Source organism: Doryrhamphus excisus, chromosome 16, assembly GCF_030265055.1.
Source record: "Doryrhamphus excisus isolate RoL2022-K1 chromosome 16, RoL_Dexc_1.0, whole genome shotgun sequence".
Classification (NCBI taxonomy): Eukaryota; Metazoa; Chordata; class Actinopteri; order Syngnathiformes; family Syngnathidae; genus Doryrhamphus; species Doryrhamphus excisus.
The window spans coordinates 13,986,928-14,006,897 of record NC_080481.1 but is presented as its reverse complement, the minus strand read 5'-3'; the positions used below and the strand labels follow the sequence as shown (position 1 = coordinate 14,006,897).

Genomic DNA, 19,970 nt, shown 5'->3' with positions numbered 1-19,970 from the left:
CACGTGATCACGTGTTTTGAGGTTGATTGGCTGAGAACCGGGTTGTGTTCTCCCGCCTCCCTTTTTCCTTCTGTTTCAGTGGAGCACTGACAGCCCACGCAGCTCACCTCCACCTGTTCACCTTCATGTCCAACTTTCAGGTAAGTTATGAGGATAAATTCTCATTTTAATTTCACCACTCCATCAAATTATTCTTACATTTTTTTTAAAAAAAACTTTGGTTTAGGAAAGGAGGGTTTAGGAAATGTTTATCTCTATAGTTTACTTTCTGTATGCACTTCCTGCTTTCCCAAAACATTTCCTTTCATACACAGGAAACTGTTTTTTTTACATAACTAAGACCCACTGATGAGGAAAATGTCAATATTTCCCCGGGAACGCTAGTAACATTCCAAAGTGCAGAGTTTAAACATTTATAATTGCTTGTTGTCAGTTACTGTTAATCATTAAGTCTGCCCCCCCTTGCGCTACAATGTAAACGTAGGATCCATGTACAGTAGCTTTTCATAGGGGTTACGTCCCGGAAGCATCAGCGAATGGCAAGAATTGAGACGCCATATTATGTCTATTTTTGACATGGCTCGCGCCCCCGCCAAAACCTCCCGCTAGCTTAATGTTAGCATTAATTAAGCATTAGCTTAATGTTAGCATTAAGCTAGCCGATTTCAGACCAATATTTTGTGAGCCCGTGAATGCTGAGTCACGAATGAGTGCGAATTCCGCTGTATTGATTTAATTTAAATGTAAATAACACCTACATTGAATACATTAAAGCAGCGCTTACTTTAATGTCCCGCTTGTCATGAAGGTATGTGAGCAAGCAAAGTGACATTCCACTCGCTATTAAATCCTGACTCAGCTGTGGGTGCACCCTGTAGGTTTGATGTCTATGTTTTTTCGTCTCTTTTTAACTCTGCAGATTAAGGAATTACCGTAACTTTAAAGCTTCCAAGGGGGAATTAAAGGCTTTCATTTCAATGCAGACCTACCAACATGTAGGTCATATCAATTTAGTGGTCTGCAATACTGGGAGTCTTCACAACATAAAGGTGGTGTCCCTCTTTGGCTCTAAACTACACTTTGTTAGCATATATTACCAATAGTTGTTTACAAGATCAGATTGAACAAAAACAAGCCTACATTTGTCCCATTTTGAATTTAAACTTTGTAAAAAAAAAAAAAAAAATCCAGTTCAACCTGAATAAAATGAATGGCATCCATGGCTTTCACACAGTCTGACTGGTATTCACATATTTGCGTGTGGCGTGCACAAAAGCAGTCTCAGAGAAGTGACAGGCAATTTTTGAGTCATTGTGTGGATATAATAGCCTAAACATTCAATGGTAGCTAATGTTGGTCAGTAAACTGTGTCAAATATTTTTTGGAGTAAGCAATTTATTGCAAACATCCATTAAACTGAAACAGGCTGTTCTTCGGCTGATAAAAGTTTGAAACCACAACTGAAAAAGACATGAAATTGGGCTTTAAAATTGAACTCAAGTGTTTCAGAAAAAGACTTATAAGTCAACTTGCCACTCTGTGTCCTTCCTGCTGTGTCTCCCTACACTGTGAGGGATTCAGGCACACTTGTAACTTTGAGTGTTTGGCACAAATTTTTTCATTTGTATTCACGTCCCCCACGGGGTACGCGTACTCCACTTTGGGAACCACTACTACAGTGTGCAGCTGCAGTATTTATTAATATGAAGCGTTTGCTACAATTAATCACAACATATACTAAATTTAGAAAGGTGTAGAGCTAGTTTTGAATTGGGTTAAAAGTTACCTTACCTTGCCAATCATTCATGTTCACATTCATACCTGTGGACACTTTGGAGTCGCTAGTTAACGTAACAGGCATGTTTTTGGAATGTGGGAGGTAACCGGAATACCGGGAGAAAAACTCACACACTTGCATGGGCAGAACATGCCAACTCCACACAAAGATGCCCGAGCGGAGATTCGAACCAAAGTCTTCCCAATCTCCCAACTGTGTGGTTGGCCATTGCAAATAAAAAAAAAAAAACCCTTCCCTCCTGAACAGATTTGTCATTTTCATTTTTCATTTTAGATTCTTCAACCTGAACCACCCTCATCCTTTTGTTTGTGCGATGCCAAAGGGTGACACGTGGCATGGTGAGGTTGCCATGGGGTCCTTGAACAATATGGAGAGCGTCGGAAGCTATGACAGTGTGATCAGTGTGAACTCAGGCTGTGTGAGTATTTCCTCTTGACAAGTGTTTTTTTTCTATCATGTTACCGAACACGGCTAAGTACGTTTTTACATGCATGAGCTGAGCTACGGCCATAGTTGGACTAATTGGACTTATGTAGGCCACATTTCTTCTGGCCTAGTGGAGAAAACATGTAACAGTGCTGTCTTTGTACCAGTTAATCTCCATACCTTCACATTTCAATAATATCTGTTGTGAGCCTTGATGTTGTTGACGGCGTTCACCTGAAATTTTGTTATTGTAGCTGAGTAAGAATTGTTGCAAGTGATGTCTATTTGTGTGCAGAGTGAGGACAGCCTGGAGCACTTATCTGCGGAGGAGAGGGCATGCCTCATGTATCTTGAGCAGACCATCGAAGCTCTGGAGGTGCAGGAAGACAGTGGACTATCCAACGATGAACCAGACTCTGGACATCTGGAAGAGAAGATGACTTTGAATAAAATCAGCGGTAAATTAAACACGTTATTAAACAAGTTATTTTCTTCTAAAGGTAACATATTAACTGCGTGTTTGTCTTCTAGATGTTTCTGGTTTGAACTATGAGTCTGAAATGAGCCCCAGTTGCGAGACCCTCCCCCCGCTGCTGGTTGACTTACCAGCAGAGGAGGAATACGGAACGCTAAGCGAGGAAAATCTAGCTGAGCATCTTCTCAATCACACCTATGAACCAGATATTTCCAGCGATGTTCACGAGGCTTCTGTGAACGCCACACCAGAACTCCAAATTCTGTCAACTGACTCACTCGGTACCACACCAGATGCTGAAGGACTGTGTTTACCTCCCATTGATGACTCTCTAAACACGCTCACCTGTAGTACTCCTGAGATAGACTTAGATCTCATCCCCCCTCCTTCTGACTTTATGGATGACCCAAGACTTGTTACAGAGCCGAACGGTGTAGATGTCAAAGCAACCCCTCTCACCAGTAGCACCAGACCAGTCTCTGTTGACTTGAATCAGCTATACCAGAGAGCGTTGGAGAAGAGAGGTCCTGCCAGCTCCCAGAATAAGCAGAAACCTCTGGAAAAACTCCCGATAGAAGCCAGTCTGAATTCATCTGCTTTGGTGTCTGTTCCCCCAGTCATCCTTCTCCCTGAAGGCACAGAACCCAGGAGAACATCCTTTGTCGCTACCAAACCAAAGAGTCTTTCTAACAAAGTTATCATGCCACACAATACTCCAGAACCAGAACTGAATTCACCCACTGACAACAGCGACCGTGAAAGAGTCCACCTCGAGGCCCTCCGGAAGCTTGGTCTGCTTAAAAGTGATGTGACAGATCTTGATCCTAAAACCCAAAAGTCATTGGCAGATATTTCATCTCCGAGCAGTCCAACCGACTTAACACCATCGCATACCTCCATCAGCACCCCGCCCTCTGCATCTGAAGTTCTTCCCTTACCCAACACCTTCAACGACACTGCCAGGCCTCCTCCGTTACATCATGAACAACCTCTGGTGAAACACATTTTAAGAAGTCCGCTTAATGCTGTCAAGTCAAGAACCCCTTCTCGAACACCTTCAGACCTGGTCAAGCAGTTAACCAAGTCCACAGGCGCTCAGTCAGGTCTACAGGTGCATGCCAACCGCCACATAAGTCGCCCCGTGTCTTATCACGAAAGCGTCAGCGTAGAGCAGTGCCTCAGTCACGCCACCAGCCATGACTTTCGGAGGCGCAAGTCTACCCAATCCAACTTCCAACACTTGGGAGACTCTCGCAAGTTGCCGCGGTCGCAAGGCATCAGTGTGAGGATCTGCCCTCGGGATGAAAACGGAGTGGGCCGCCATGACGCCCTAAAGAAGCTTGGACTGATCAGGGACTGAGGCTAATAATGCTAACCTCTCATCCAAAAGACAAGCTACTTATAATATGCACATAGAGTATAGTAAATACACTATACACAAATATATGACACTAGTCACATCTGCATACCTTATAACCTGCTACATATGTATGACTCTTTTGTACAGTATGTGTACTAAAGCTGTCAGTCAAGCACCCGGGGTCATAATATTTGCTATAACTCTCAATGAAGTCATTTAATCTTGAGTGAAAATGAAGTCTACTTTTTACCAAAGCTTATCATTGATGTCTTTTTTAGTCATGACCACAAACATGCTTTAAAAACTATGTCCTTTCTTCCTTGAACAGTAGTTGCACCGTGGATAAGAATATGAAATATAGTGTGCATGGTTTCATAATGACATAGCGACAACGTGTAATATAGCTTTACAGGTGTAGAAAGTTAAAAAGGTTGTCATCATATACAGGTTAACTAATATATCAAGTGTTAGTGTGTAATGTCAAGTCACCAGTCTCTGGCTTTGCCTTTGTCGGGTTTATGTGATGTGATGATGCAAGAACTAGTGCAACCCGTTGCTTATGATGGCACATTAAGAATCTGGTGGGCTGTTACAACATTATAGCTGCTGAGAGTTGGATTCCGTCTTTCCTGTTCTGTTCGCACTTAATGTTGCCTGGCACTGTGGGGAAACGATAACCTCAGGCGGCTCAGATGTTTGCATTTGAATGCAGTAGGGACAGGGGTGCCACTCCCTACACGCACAACACATGCTGTGCATAGTGCATGATCCATTGGGCACCCCATTTAGTGTAAGGGGAGGCATTCAGAACATTCAAAACAGTTGGAATAATGAACAACATGCAACACAAACATTGACTGGAATGCTGTAGCAAAAAACATATTGGCCACTAGAGAGCAGCAGAGAGTTATGCACCAATGCCATAAGCCTCAAAATGAACTGGATACTCTTGCTTCTTAGTCTTCTTCTAAGTGTTTAAAATACAGTATAGTAGTATTGTAATAACGTAGTTGAATTGGTATTACACCTACATGTTGAAGCATTTAACTCCAACCCAAAAATGAGTAATCTAGATTCATTTGCTGTATGTATTTTGTTTTATTTGTGTCATGATTTTTTTTTATGATTTAAAATAATGAAAAGTGGATCATAGTTTCTTTGCATAAAAGAAGCTCCTGAAGCCAGCATTTGAAGGAGAAACTAAACCTGTTGCATTCAGTCTCCCTTTGTTCTGTTTTTGTGTGACGACAGTAGAGCCTACAGAAGCCCGACTGAAGAGAAGAAATCTAAAGTTACGAGGAGAATAAACCTGCAATGCTAAGAAATATTGTGAGTAAAATTTAGAATTTAAAATAATTTGTTTTGGAATAAATTGACAAGTAGATTAATTTTAACTATTTAATTAATTTAGAAGTTAAATTGAATGGCATTGTTTTTAACGCTGTTAGTGAATTAGAAGTTAGTGTCATGTGTAGTTAGTGTAGTTAGTGTAGAGTTTTTAATGTGAACTTCAATTTATTGCAATAATTTAATTTAATCTAATTAATCTATTTTAATTTAATTTAGACATGCGTCACAAATGTGAATGATGTTACTTTAAGGGGTGCTTCTGAACACCAGGAGCCAGACATGATACGGTATTTCACTGGAAAGATGGAATTAAACATGTGTAGGATCTTTGGTATTTCATGACGCACGGGCAAACTTCCCTCACATAGCGTCTGCCTGAAAAGGCTCGTCCTTTTCTTCACTTGCAAGGCCATCAAAGAGGATTAGTGCAGACAAAGTGGCACAGAGCCATCGCTGAAGTTCAAACATGCCCGGCTCAGCGCTGTGCTGTCTAAAGAGTCGCCTCAAAGCTACAGTAGAGCTCGACGACACGTAACTGTATGCTCATTACTTCCACACCCTTGCTAAGTCATGAAGAAGCCAAATTGCGACATGTTCTGCTCTAACAATGTAACTCACAGTTTATAATAGTTTTTTAATTCATTATTTTAATGGCAAGGCATCGTCTTGGTCAGGATATCAGGAAGACCAGGGTTCGATTTTCCGCTTGGGCAACTCTGTCTGGAGTTTGTATGTTCTCCCCGGACACCAAAAAGTCCATGGTGTACCCCGCCTCTCCCCTAAGGACAGCTGGGATCGGCTCCAGCTAGTGAGGATAAGCGGCATAGAAAACAATTGGATAGATGGACATCATTGCTGCATTATTTTTGTGAGCTTACCCCAAGAGCCCAGTTATTATATACCGTACAATGTAAATAAAGGCTTAGCATATGATTTATTTTGGCCTTTTTTTTTTTGCATTTTCTGTAATGCAACATAAAGATTCCTGTTTTTTATTATCCAAAATAAAAGATAATGAGGCCCTGGTGAGTTGTAAGAAATGCTTCATCATTTTTGCTCTCTGCACCCCAGGAATAAAGTCTTATTTATGATAGCCTAATGGCTCTGTGTGAGGAGCAAACACACACAGTTGACTATTATGACAGCGGGGGCTTGGCATTCAAAATGATGAAGAGAAATGGAATTTGACATTTATTGTTGCAATGAAAATGACATTAAATTTTCCACGCACACTAGACGCAATTTCATATCTTGCAGCTTTTTCCAACAATATAGCAGACAGCATGAGCCGTCACGGTATAGCTTTGTTCTTTACTTGCTCTTGAATGTACTCCCGTTTATTCATGTATGTGTTTATTTCATGAACGGTCCAAACACGTTACTTTGTTTGTTTTTAAAGGGTAAACATGTCTAAGTTGGTGAAAGTCAAAGGTCGAAGGCCAAGGTTCCTCATCAATATTAATATACTTTTTGATAATTTCAGGGACAATTTCATTTTGTCAGAAGATGGACGTGATATATGAGCTGAAAGGTCACTTCGGGCCATTAAATTAGCCATCATTAGGACACTGTGCTGCATGTCACCCTTGAGAAGCTGCCGTGTGGGCGTTTTTTTTTTTTTTTTAATTAGTATTGCCGAAAAGCCCAAGAAAAAACCATATGTACAGTTGAAGTCTTGGGACATCTTGTAGTGCGGTGGTTCTTGCAACTTTAGAGGGCATATTTTTCCCCCAATTCCTAAATGTAGCAAGTATTTGACCTAAGGTTTCTGTGTGTTTTCGTGACCGTTTTTGAGCATTCATTTGGAATATTTTCATAGTTATGGAACGTAGAAAACACTTTATAAATTTCAAAAAAATTGTTTTTTTAACATTATTAGAGCCCCGTAAACAAGAAATAACACCCCTATAGTCACCTTTATACTTCATATATCTTCCCTAATATAGTAGACATGATAACAAAACAGCAATCATTGATTTAAAAAAAAACAAAAAATAACATGATAGAGAGAGGGAGTGATAGTCAAACTGCGATGTAGCAAAGGATGACTGTAGAAAATATTTTGTAATATATATTTTTTTCTGTCCATACAGAGGAGGCATACTTTAAAGGGAAAATGCAAAAATTGCCAATTATTCACAATCCTTAAGTGAAACATAAACACATATTCCCTTTTTTGTGCATTCTACTACAAATTAATATGAGCTAGCTAGCTAGGCTAAAGCTCTTGGGGGGAAAAAAAACTCACCAAAGAAACTGTTCCATTTACAGAACTGACTTATATATTAACCAAGCTATAGTAATGGCAGCTAAGCTGAAAAATTATTTATAAATTATATCTGGCGGACTAACATGTCGCTAGCTGCTACCTGCTAGCTGCTTGTCATTTGTCATTCACAGATGGAAGAGTGGATACCTAGCCCTCAATTTCGCGACAAAGACCCAACAAGATGCTTGTTTGCCAGAGAACTGGAGCACACTCGTCTTGTGCTGGAAGACACAGCCATCCCAAGGAGAGCAGACATTGTAAGTGTTATTGCTGTATCTATGCTGCTATTGTCCACGGAACTAGCTTACAGTAAGTATGCGCCCTAGGAAAGTTTTGTTAGTGTTTTATATCATCAAAATACACAAGATACTGCAACTATTACATGTTATCATCAGTGTACTATATCAAACAATGCAACATTGTAAGAGGGTTTTTGCATTGTCAGCTAGCTCGTATTAACTCACTTTCTTGTGTCATAATGCACAGAAAACGGAAATAAATATGTGTTCATGTTCCACATAAGGATTGTGAATGATGGGCAAAATTTACCAAAAAGTTCAATTCCCCTTTAAATGTATTAGAATTATAAGGCGAGTCGCACAGTGCCCTAGTGGTTAGTATATTGGCCACGACATGCATACGCGAACACACTCTGACAAACCACGACCTGCATCCCCTGTAGCAGTAGTGTGTGCTCAGTTGTTACGACTATTAAGCCTGTCTGGGTCTTGTCTACCTGCTGGAACAATACTTGTGTAACATGAAAGGAGTTCTCTTTGACAGTAGAATATATCACAGCCTCGGGGTCTTTGACAATTACACCAAATGTAAAGGTTTGTGTGTAACATCCTGGAGGTCAGGCTTGGTAACGTTACTTGGACAACGTTACTTGGCACTCAAGAAATGTCATCAAAGGGGTGACAACTTCAAGCTGTAAACATGGGAAGGACACTGAAAACAATAATGTTGGTTCCAAGCCCCTCCCCAGTACAAAACAAATTATAATACAACAAAACCTCTGTTTTTGTTAAAAGTTTTCACCCAAATTGTGTTTACATACTCCGTCTTGGTTAGTGTACAATCCTGCACGTAACAAACTAGTCGTTTTTGCCCTGTACCGTATTGTTCCGTGAAATGGAGTGCCCAAACAAAACAACAGTGACTCATTGTCCATGCATTTTTTTTTCATTGCAGCATAGCATAGCATTACTACATAACCCACCACGGGGCCAAAGAAAATTATGAGTGTCAGCAATTTGATAAAAATCCATGTTGTTATAATTATTATTCATTCATTCATTTTCTACCGCTTTTTCCTCACAAGGGTTGCGGGGGTGCTGGAGCCTATCCCAGCTGTGGACTGGTGGCCAGCCAATCACAGGGCACATATAGACAAACAACCATTCACACTCATATTCATACCTATGGACAATTTGAGGTCGCCAATTAACCTATTATGTTTTTTTGGAATGTGGGAGGAAACCGGAGTACCTGGAGTAAACCCACACATACAAACTCCACACAGAGATGGCCAAGGGTGGAATTGAACCCTGGTCTCCTAGCTGTGACGTCTGTGCACTAACCACTCAACCGCCGTGCCGCCTATAATTATTATTCATTCATTCATTTTCTACCGCTTTTTCCTCACGAGGGCCGCAGGGGATGCTGGAGCCTATCCCAGCAGTCTTCGGGCGAGAGGCGGGGTACAACCTGGACTGGTGGCCAGCCAATCACAGGGCACATATAGACAAACAACCATTCACACTCACATTCATACCTATGGACAATTTGGAGTCGCTAATTAACCTAGCATGTTTTTTTGGAATGTGGGTGGAATTGAACCCTGGTCTCCTAGCTGTGAGGTCTGTGCGCTAACCGTAAAATAATTATAATCATCTATAATTATTATAATTATTCTGAATAAAATATATATTTTTGTTAATATTTTTAGGTTGATTCATTGGAAAAAAATTGCCCTGGTTTTTGTCTGACCTTTTGGAACAAATAAACAGAAAACCAAGACATCTAGTCGATGTTCCTCTGTGGAGTACTTGATATGCCACACCAGATAGCCGAGAAGGGATAATAAATAAATCGAGAAGATTGATCAGATGAATTGATGCTAGAATTGAATGAAAGTAGGTCAAAGTAGGATGAAAGCAAGAATTCCCATTTGAAGAAAAAGCAGGAGGGAAAACCATCTTCCTTATTGAGCTTTTGTTTTTCTTTAATGACTCTTGTGCCAGGGGAGTCGTATTCAGCTCTGTGATGCTGCAAAATGAGATTTGGACAGGCGAGTGTGGGCCTGTTAGTGAGACGGCGGGGGGGGGGGTCTGTGTGCGACACTTCTTCCTCTTTAGCTCCGTGTTAGTGCCAACCACTGTGGCTGTGGTCTGGAGGCATTCCTTGGACAAATCCACAACCTTGACTTGGGATACATGCACTAAAAAAAAAAAAAGCTCTAAAAGCCACTTTGCTCCCCTGTGGCGCTGGCATGGCGAATACCAAGAGGTCCTGCTGGGCCTGCGGCGGTGTTGGTATGTGGCCCCCGGCCGTGAAGAATGGGGTGAAAGTGGAGAAGGTTCTGAGCTCTGAGCCTTGGCAGGGAGAAGAAAGCAAGTGTGGAGCTGTGATATGTGTCCCTGCCTTTGACCATCTGGAAGAGAACATCAGGCTCTCTGCAAGGCTCCTTGTACCGCTGTAGTCTGGTTTGAGGCACTTCCACACACACTTCTCAACATGCATCCATCTTGTGTTTATCTTGCCGGAGCAGCTGTTGGAGCATTGTCTCAAGTGCAATACGTCAGTCAAAATGAAAACACAGCTTGGAACAACAGACTTTCAAACAACTGGCTGACACATACGCTATTTGTCTTGCGGCCTTGTGACAATTTGGATCGTTCTTTCAACTTTTTGGGGATTGTTAGCACACATCAAAGTAAAAACATTGATTTGGAAAGATGCACAAGTGATCACTCATTTGTTTAGTTTATCAGCACCATGGCTTTATCCTGATAGTAAGAGTTCCCATAGTGGTATATTTTAAGTGTGGGCCAGAATTTAGACTGTTGTGTGTGTGTTGCTTTAATGCAAATGAGCTGTGTTTGCCCACGCCTGACTCTAACATCCACTTTTTATTTAATATACCTGTAACTCTGCACAATATGATGGGAGTGACCCACCAAGTGTTTGAATCTGGTCCGCCAGTTGCTTTCTAAGTTTTTCAACTTTTAAAGTACAACCTGGCAACATGACTTGCAAGTTGGATTTCTTATTTATTCATTCATTTTTTATCGTTTTTCCTCACGAGTTGTCGTGGGGGGTGCTGGAGCCTATCCCAGATGTCATTGGGCAAGAGGCGGGGTACACCCCGGACTGGTCGCCAGCCAATCACAGGGCACATATAGACAAACAACCATTCACACTCACATTCATACCTATGGACAATTTGGAGTCGCTAATTAACCTAGCATGTTTTTGGAATGTGGGAGGAAACCGGAGTACCCGGAGAAAACCCACGCATGCACGAGGAGAACATGCAAACTCCACACAGAGATGGCCGAGGGTGGAATTGAACCCTGGTCTCCTAGCTGTGAGGTCTGCGCGCTAACCACTCATCCGCCGTGACGCCCGATTTCTTATTCATTCATTCATTTTCTACCGCTTTTTCCCCACGAGGGTCGCGGGGGGTGCTGGAGCCTATCCCAGCTGTTTTCGGGCGAGAGGCGGGGTACATCCTGGACTGGTCGCCAGCCAATCACAGGGCACATATAGACAAACAACCATTCACACTCACATTCATACCTATGGACAATTTGGAGTCGCTAATTAACCTAGCATGTTTTTTTGGAATGTAGGGAGGAAACCGGAGTACCCGGAGAAAACCCACGCATGCACGGGGAGAACATGCAAACCGAGGGTGGAATTGAACCCTGGTCTCCTAGCTGCGAGGTCTGCGCGCTAACCACTCGACCACCGTGCCGCCATTTTAGAATGTTAGTGTACACAATTTTCACCTGTTCTACTTCAAACTTTCGTAAGCTTACTAACGGGTCAAAGGTCAAGGATGCATTGTGTTCAATTTGCTGTAAGTAGAAAAAGTCACGAGTATCCTAGAATTAAAGATCCTACATACATTAAGGTAGCCTTTTTTTTCTTTAATCTGCTGCATGAGTTATTAATTTTTTTCTAGTTTTTCTTTGCTGTTTTTATGATGCAATTCGTTGCTCTCTTCCCAGCGACGTACAGTACATCCCATATATCTTATATCTGACGTTACTTCCATTATGTCCCTATATTTGTGACTTTAAATAGTGCTGTGTAAATACATTTTCCTCACTTTACTCACCTAAAAAAGTGAATCGGATATCAAAGATTCACGCAGGTCTCTGGGCGCCTTCCTGCTGCTGTCTTCCATAAGCCCGTATGTAACCTAAGTCTTTTTATGACGTGACTCATAAATTAAACATTGCCTGGTCTTCCCTTGTGTGTCTGTGGGTGTAAAAATAACTTAGTTTTGTGCACAGCGTGATGCCCATGCACAACCCCCTGTCTTTAATGAAGTGTTGCCATGAAAAGTGCACAGATCCCAGTGCAGGACTCGCTGCTCAGACTCTGTGGCAACCATGTTGTGACTTTTGTCAGACTCCCCCGGTGACTCTCTGAGCTCATTTGGTTAATACAAGTCCTCACCGTCACCCGGAGATTTGCACACAGGGGGCATGGGATAGGCATCCAATATCCCTGATGGAAGTTATTCTAATTAGACTGATGCTGCACATTTACATGTTTATCTTCTTGGCTTTCTCGGTGGATTGTCGTGTTGAATGTCTCATTTAACGACGCGCCCTGTATGTGGCAAGATTTGAATAGTCACTTGCACATAGCGTTACTTTGAAATGCATTAAAATGTTTTATTTGTATTTTTTACCTTGTATTGGTACATGTTTGTATATTTATATATATATGTACATGTTTGTATATATATATACATGTTTGTGTATTTATTATATATATATATATATATATATATATATATATATATATATATATATATATATATATATATATATATACAAACATGTACCAATACAAGGTAAAAATACAAATAAAATACAAATAAAACATTTTAATGCATTTTAAATTAACGCTATGTGCAGGTGACAATTCAAATCTTGCCACATACATAAAATTCAATAAAATTCGTAAAATTCAGCAGTGTAGTGAAGCTGTAGCATGTAGCATGTAGCATGAACTTGGTTAGTTTAAAATGCATTAAAATGTTTTATTTGTATTTTTTACATCGTATTGGTACATGTTTGTATATTTATTTTATATATATATATATATATATATATATATATATATTAATAGTATATAGTATATTAGTTTTAAATGTATTAAAATGTTTTATTTGTATTTTATTTGTATTTTTTTACCTCGTATTGGTACATGTTTGTATATTATATCTATATATAATATACAAACATGTACAAATAAAATACAAATTATATATATATATATATAAACATGTACAAATAAAATACAAATAAAACCTTTTAATGCATTTTAAACTAATATATATATATATACACATATATATAATAAATATACAAACATATACCAATACGAGGTAAAAACTACAAATAAAACATTTTAATGCATTTTAAACTAATGCTATGTGCAAGTGACAATTCAAATCTATATTATATATTATATTTATTTATTACACCTTTGAGTGTTAAGTTACTGTGTGGTGAATTTAGTGTTGTTTCTAAGATGACACCGTACCTCAGACTGTTATGTTGAGTAATGACTTCCTGCAAGTTTGTTGTGAGTTGTATCATAGCTTATGATTGGTTCCTGTCAAATAAAGAGCCGTCTAGTCCTCATGGAATTATTTTATGACTCGGACACATGCAGCATATTGACCAATGGGTGTGGCTTATACAGTGGAATTTATGGTAACTATAACTGCCATACCTACTGTATTTTTCCCACTTTTCTAGTGTTTTTACAAGTGTTTTTTTTTTCTTTTCTTGCAATTGTGCTGCCGCAACCTAGCAATTTCCTTTATGGATCAATATAGTCTCTTTAAGTCTATGTCTAAAATACCTTTTTTCGTACGAAAAAATTCACACTCTTAATTCATGGAAAAAAATATTAGGCCACCCTTGTTTCTTCAATCTGCTTTTATTGATAACTAAGGAAATGAAACCATATTCACATTTAGAGGCTAAAATCAAATTAATCAAATACCACAATTATTGTTGATTAATTTGATTAATCAATTGGATAATTAATTTGACCAAAAAAAAACATTGCAAACACCGCAAAAACATAGTGATTAGAGAGCTGATAATGAATAACGATCTGAATGAATGAAGAAATCACTATTTTTGGATGGTTTGTTACCTCGTCATTATGCGGCAAAGCTAGAATTATCTCCAATCAGCCTCATTCTGAGGTTGTAATTATATTTGATTACAAAAAAAAAAAAATGCAAGCGGAAGCAGAGGTGATAATTATGAGTATGGAGAAAAATCTGCCCCGTAGCAGGAATTGACATCATGCAGAAGAAGGTAGCAGGTGTCGGGATGCAGATTCTTTTTTTCCTCAGTAGGATGCTACTTGAAAATAAATGTCGTGTTACTCGTTGGCGCTGCAATGTGGCACAATCGCACTGGGAGGTTGTCCTCATAGTAATGTAAGATTTTCATGTACTGTAACTCCTCAAGCCTCAATCCTCTCGGGGGAGGAGGTCCGTGTAATGTGGACCAGTGTTGTGCAGCGTGGAAACAGTGAAAAACCGGAATCGGCACAACATTTTACGTGTCGTTAGAGACAATCCCATCCTACTTTTCTGGCATTGGATTAATGAGAGAGAGAAATGTGACAATGGAGCTGCATCTTCTCAGTCCTCTGCACATGGAGCAACAGATAATATGGGATTCGTCAAGGTGCTGGAACCAGATGACACAGAACTTAATTGCGTTTGGTGATTATCTCAAGCTTTCATCAATGTTTCTGTAAACAATTACTGATTGTTCACAATATCACCTGAGGAATTAATTCACCTTGATCTGAATTTTCAACAGCTGGGACCGCTTCAGCATAACAAACCAATTACAGCAGGGTTTTTTTGGGGGGGTAATTAAATAATTCCCCCCATGGGCATAGTCTTATATAATTTAGAGATTGACTTAAGTGGGTTTCAGCTCTTCATGATGAGATGGTTCTGGCTGTTACAGGAGTAGGAAATAGCTCAGGAGGCCCCGTTGACCTTGGAATGATGCGTATGGAATGGATACAATGAAAACAAAGACACCACATTTTCCAAAAATGGTTTTCAATTTGCTGTTTCCCTTGAGAAAATCCCTCACTGGTGAAAGAATGAAAACTTATTTTGTTAGACTTTTAGTGTTATAGTTTCAGACAAAAGTAGTCTCAGACTAGTTTTAAGTTTCTTAGACTAAACTAGAATTACTTTGTCAGTAAGGAAACACTTTCTTTGGCATGGACCAATCGTGACCAATCAGTGCACTCACATGAAGCATGTCAAATATACAAACATGTACCAATATGAGTTAAAAATGAAACCAAAATGAGCAATGTATTCATTGCGGCGCTGCAATGATATCAGCCTCCCTCTGGGCTCCTTTGGCGGACAGATAAATACAGACAAAATGCATTAAAATGTTTTATTTGTATTTTTACCTCATATTTGTACATGTTTGTATATTTATTAGGTATACCTTTTGAGTGTTAAGTTACTGTGTGGTGAATTTAGTGTTGTTTCTAAGATGACACCATACCTCAGACTGTCATGTTGAGTAATTTTTCGTACGAGGCACACTCTTAATTCATGGGAAAAAAATTATTAGGCCAACCTTGTTTTTTTCAGTCTGCTTTTATTGATAACTAAGGAAATTAAACAATATTCAAATTGAGAGGCTAAAATCAGGCAAAATTAATTGAATACCACAATTGTTATTATTATTATTTATTATTACTTATCTTCTTTTGTGTCTGTTATTATATGGGAGCCAGGCAACGACATTTCGTTGGCAATTTCACTACTGTGTTTTTGTGCAATGACAATAAAGGGAGTCTATCTATCTAATTAATTTGATTAATCAATTGGATAATTAATTTGACTAACTGTTGCAGCTCTACACTATATTAAACAAAGAAAAATAATCTTCCAACAAGGAAATTCATTCATTCATTCATTCATTTTCTACCGCTTTTCCTCGCAAGGGTTGCTGGAGCCTATCCCAGCTGTCTTCGGGCGAGAAATGGAACTCAATGACTTAAATCCGCTTCAATGAAGCATCATGAACCAATGGGTCTCACCCTAAACAACATCAAAACGTCGGTAAAACACTTCTGGTAAATCGATGACTTACTCTACTCATCTTTGAGTTGACTCACTCGTCTGTACCCCAAACATTTTTCATGTTTACATCAATTGTGCCTGCTGTTGTCCGATATTATTATTATTATTAATATTAATCACATAAAAAAATCACATCTCATCAGCCAGACAGCAATCATCTACTGGAAAATTGCAGCTTCTCCCACAGGTATTTAAATTGCTTTGTTAATTAGATGAGCAAATAAAAGCCTCCTCTTTTAAAATCGACACCATTAAATAGATTAATATGGATTTCAATTTATATTTCTGTACAGACAAATTGGGTAGAGAAATATAAATAACTTTTTCCAATACTGGAAAAAAAATGATTTGAAGACTACCACTACTATCATTAATTTAAAATATAGTATTTTCCATTACTGGTTTACAACAAAACAGCACCACACCGTAATACGTCACGCCCTGTGTGGGTTCCCTCTTGACAGTTTGTTTGTGTTTCCTGTCTGGGCTTTTAGTTTCCATTTTTGACCTTTATTTTGTATGGAACTTCCTACTTTGCTCTGTCTTCCTTGGTTGCCCCAATCATCCACACCTGTCCCTAATTTGTGTTGGTATTAAGTTCAGGTGTGTGCATCTCCCTGTGTGGGGATCTTAGTTGTTTGTATGTCAGCTACTTACTAAAATACTTGCTAAAATTATTGCTAAAATAAATATTATTTTCCTGCTCGTTGCATCGTGGGGTCGCACCGCAAAGCTCTCGAGCCGAACCGTGACATAATAGTTAATTTTTTTTTTTTTTTTTTTTTTTTGTTGCTTGTGTGGATTCCGGCTTCATCCCACAATCCCAAAAAATCCCAGTTCGGTTAATATAACGCTCTAAATTGTGAATAGATGTGAATGTTTTGTGATTGACTATAGTGACCATTCGGGATGTAACCCCATCTTTCACCTAAAGTCAGCTGTGGTAGGCTCCAGCTCACATAGATGGCACCCAGATGAGGATAAGCAGCATAGAAAATATATGCATTGAAGACGATTTTTTGAGTTCCTTTGTCCATTTAAAGCGATAATATCGTAATATCTATACATCAACGCTATTAGTAGCCACACTGAATTGATGATTTCTGATTCTGTGTTGATCTTCTAATAGTTTGAACAACAATAAATCACGAATGTTGAAGTGTAAACTTTACGCGCAAATACGCGTACGTGCGTCATCCAAAATTAAAAAAAAAAAACGAGCGACACCTGGCGTGGTAAAGAAAGATTGAAAAGGCTGAAAAATTGTAATTAAATGTCATTTGTAGAGAGAGAGGAAAGGGAAGGAGCCAAAGAAGAGGAGTCCTTGACTGCATCTTGGAAGCGTCTTTTTTTTTTCTCTCCTCCCCCTTTCTTGCCAAGTCCGCCGCACAAGCTCCATCTCTCCCCACTCTCTCTCTCTCTCTCTTTCTCTCCCTTTCTTAAATTGACATTGGTTCTGCCTCGAAACATGATAACTGAAAAACCCTCTCTGCGTTCCGCGTTATAAGCATGCGTAAAAACGGTTACAAATATTTCAATTAAAAAAAAAAACAAAAAAAACGCACTGGAAGCCTGGTCCGCTCGCCGCGCGCCCACGAGGAATATTAACAAGATAGCTTTGTGGTGCGCGCTCCCGGCGCCCCCCTTGGTAGATCTTCAGTGAAAGTGTTGGAACAGCAGAGGAGCAAAGTCACCATGTACGTTCACGCCTCGATACGAGCCAGCTTTGGATTTGTGGGCTTCTGCTTGGTCGCCTTTGTCCAGCAGTCCGCTTCAGGAAGTAAAACCAACCAAGGTAAGTTTTCACCTCCTTTTTTTTTTTTTTTTTACTTATTATCTAACAACTGCTTCAATTGACTCCTTTATGTTTGTGCAATGTTAAAAGAAAAAAAAGCTGCTAATGATACAATTTAAGCGCTCCCCTAGTGAGCCACAAAGCTCTAAAAAGTACCAAAAGTTATATATATGTGTGTTAAAGACACATTTAAACCCAAATGGAGGCACCACATGTTGATTTAAAGTCAATCCGGTGCCTAATTTAAGGGAATAAAAAGGCACCCCCCCCCCCAAAAAAAAGACTTTTTTGCTGTCATTCCAGTGCTTGACTTTGATCTTGAGCTGTGTGAACAGTTTCATAGCCCATCCTTGCAAGGTACTTTGCAAGGTGAGACTAGCAGGGAGGCATTTGTCACAGTCCAGACAAGTATTTGACACCCGGCTGTAACGCAACACACGGCGTGGATGCCTGTGGATGGCAGACACTGCAGCTACAGTGCGGATCTGCCCCGCCGACTGCCCTCTTGCTCCCTTGTCCTGGGAGAAACGCTCCACCAGAGCACACACAAAGTGGGCCCCGGGCCTCGGTCCTTATTATTCCCCGACACCTTGCAGAAAACAAGAGAGGCATAGTATTCCATTGGGGGTACTCTCAGGTTTTTTATCACGTATTTTTCCCATAAGTGGACCCTGTAAGAAGTATTTTTGTATGCAAAGATGATGTTTCGAACACACAAAAAGACATCTCTCGGGCGGTTGACAAGGCCCCAAAAAAAAAAAAAAAAAGGGGGTGGGTGACTATTTTGCATCCTGGGTGGTCTGCCCCCCACTTGTGGGAAAACTCAATATTTACATTTTGAAATTAGAACTACTTTTTTTTTCTCACTTTATTGTCCACAGCATTGATTACACGCTTCCTTGTCGAGTGGAATGAGCGTTAGTGTGGAATGAGCGTGCACCTGTTGGTCGGGTCACCAGGAAGCGGGAACCCGCTTCGCTGCACGCCCCCCCCCCCCCTGAAAAAGCTATTTCGGAGCCTGTTTCGTGTCTGAACCGAAAATAAATATTATTCTTGACGTTTGTGCCACTGACAAGTCGGCAAGCTGGGAACAATTTTTTGCAACGACGAGGGGGGGGGGGGTGGGGGGGTGAAGAGAGTCTTTAAAAATGTACAATTTGTCAGCTCAACACTTATTCAAGGCAGATGTTCCTGACAGGAGTTTTTTTGTCTTTCATCAATGTCAGACTAATCACGGCACTCAGACATCAGTCATTACTCAAGGGGGGGTTGGGGGGGGGTGGGTGGGAAGAAACGCAGCAGAATGATGATGGAGGGTGTATTTCAGGATGTGATGGAGAGGATGCCGGAAAACAAAGAGAGAAACCTGAGAGATGAAGGTTGCAGAACCAGGAAGCTAAGAAAAAAAAGAGACGTTCGGAGACATCACGGCAAATCGCTTTTCCCCTCCAAACACACTTAGGAGAGCTTCTCTAAATGCAGCAGCACCAAGGCAACGGTTGGTGTGGGCCTGACATGTTGCCGTGCTTGGCTGTTGTTGGTGTAACCTCTGCTCCGGGGGCCTGGGGGTCTAAAGACACAGGGCCGCCCCGAGTGGGGAGGAAGGCCACATCCAGGTCCCTGGTCACACTGTGGGAACCGAGCAGACTTGGCAATCTGAGGTCTGAGTGACGGGGGCCACTTACCTTTAGAGATGCTGCCTACACTTTGGAGAGGAGACAGAGCGAGAGCGAGAGCCCCCCCCCCCCACCCACCCACCCCCGACATTCACTCACCCCTTTCCTTTTGCACCCAACTCTTGCTTTGTTTGCTTTGTCTCCGCTTCCTTTCCTTTGCATTTAATGAAGTAGCGCCGCTTTTTCCCAGTCGGAGCCGTAAGGAAAACTACACAGACTTGTCCGCCAAGCCGGTTCTAGTTTTGTTCGCTCCAGTCCAGCCAACTTAGATTCTATGATTAACTTCCGGAATATGATATTGAGTATAGCATATTTGTCGTATGTGTACTTTTGGAAAGTTGCATGTCTTCTATTTTCCTTTAAAAGTACTGAAGAGTACTTTAAAAGAACATGAAAATATCTTATTATAATAGAATATGCATT

The 19,970-nt window shown here is 40.3% G+C and overlaps 2 protein-coding genes across 6 annotated transcripts in view; both read left to right on the top strand.

Moving 5' to 3' along the window:
• Positions 1-67: 67 nt before the first annotated feature.
• LOC131104434 (specifically androgen-regulated gene protein) lies at positions 68-5,264 on the top strand. Its single transcript, XM_058051603.1, has 4 exons — positions 68-140; positions 2,072-2,216; positions 2,520-2,682; positions 2,756-5,264. The coding sequence occupies exons 2-4, from the start codon at positions 2,112-2,114 to the stop codon at positions 4,057-4,059; spliced, it is 1,572 nt and encodes a 523-aa protein (XP_057907586.1). The 5' UTR covers positions 68-140; positions 2,072-2,111; the 3' UTR covers positions 4,060-5,264.
• An 11,452-nt stretch (positions 5,265-16,716) lies between these two features.
• scube3 (signal peptide, CUB domain, EGF-like 3) overlaps positions 16,717-19,970 on the top strand; it is a 98,559-nt gene continuing 95,305 nt past the window's right edge. For 2 of the 5 annotated variants that reach the window (XM_058050618.1, XM_058050616.1), the window contains exon 1: positions 16,719-17,871. In XM_058050618.1, coding sequence (XP_057906601.1) covers positions 17,772-17,871 — 100 coding nt within the window. In that variant the 5' untranslated portion in view covers positions 16,719-17,771. Of the gene's footprint in view, positions 17,872-19,970 lie in introns of all 5 variants that reach the window. The other 3 variants (XM_058050617.1, XM_058050620.1, XM_058050619.1) reach the window with 3 other exon arrangements.

What these genes read in the sequence shown, in the direction of transcription:
- LOC131104434 (XM_058051603.1), top strand. Translation starts at nt 2,112, where the DNA reads ATGCCAAAGGGTGACACGTGGCATGGTGAGGTTGCCATGGGGTCCTTG. An exon ending in TCAGTGTGAACTCAGGCTGT is followed by an intron (nt 2,217 to 2,519) that starts GTGAGTATTTCC and finishes ATTTGTGTGCAG; the next exon opens with AGTGAGGACAGCCTGGAGCA. An exon ending in GACTTTGAATAAAATCAGCG is followed by an intron (nt 2,683 to 2,755) that starts GTAAATTAAACA and finishes TTTGTCTTCTAG; the next exon opens with ATGTTTCTGGTTTGAACTAT.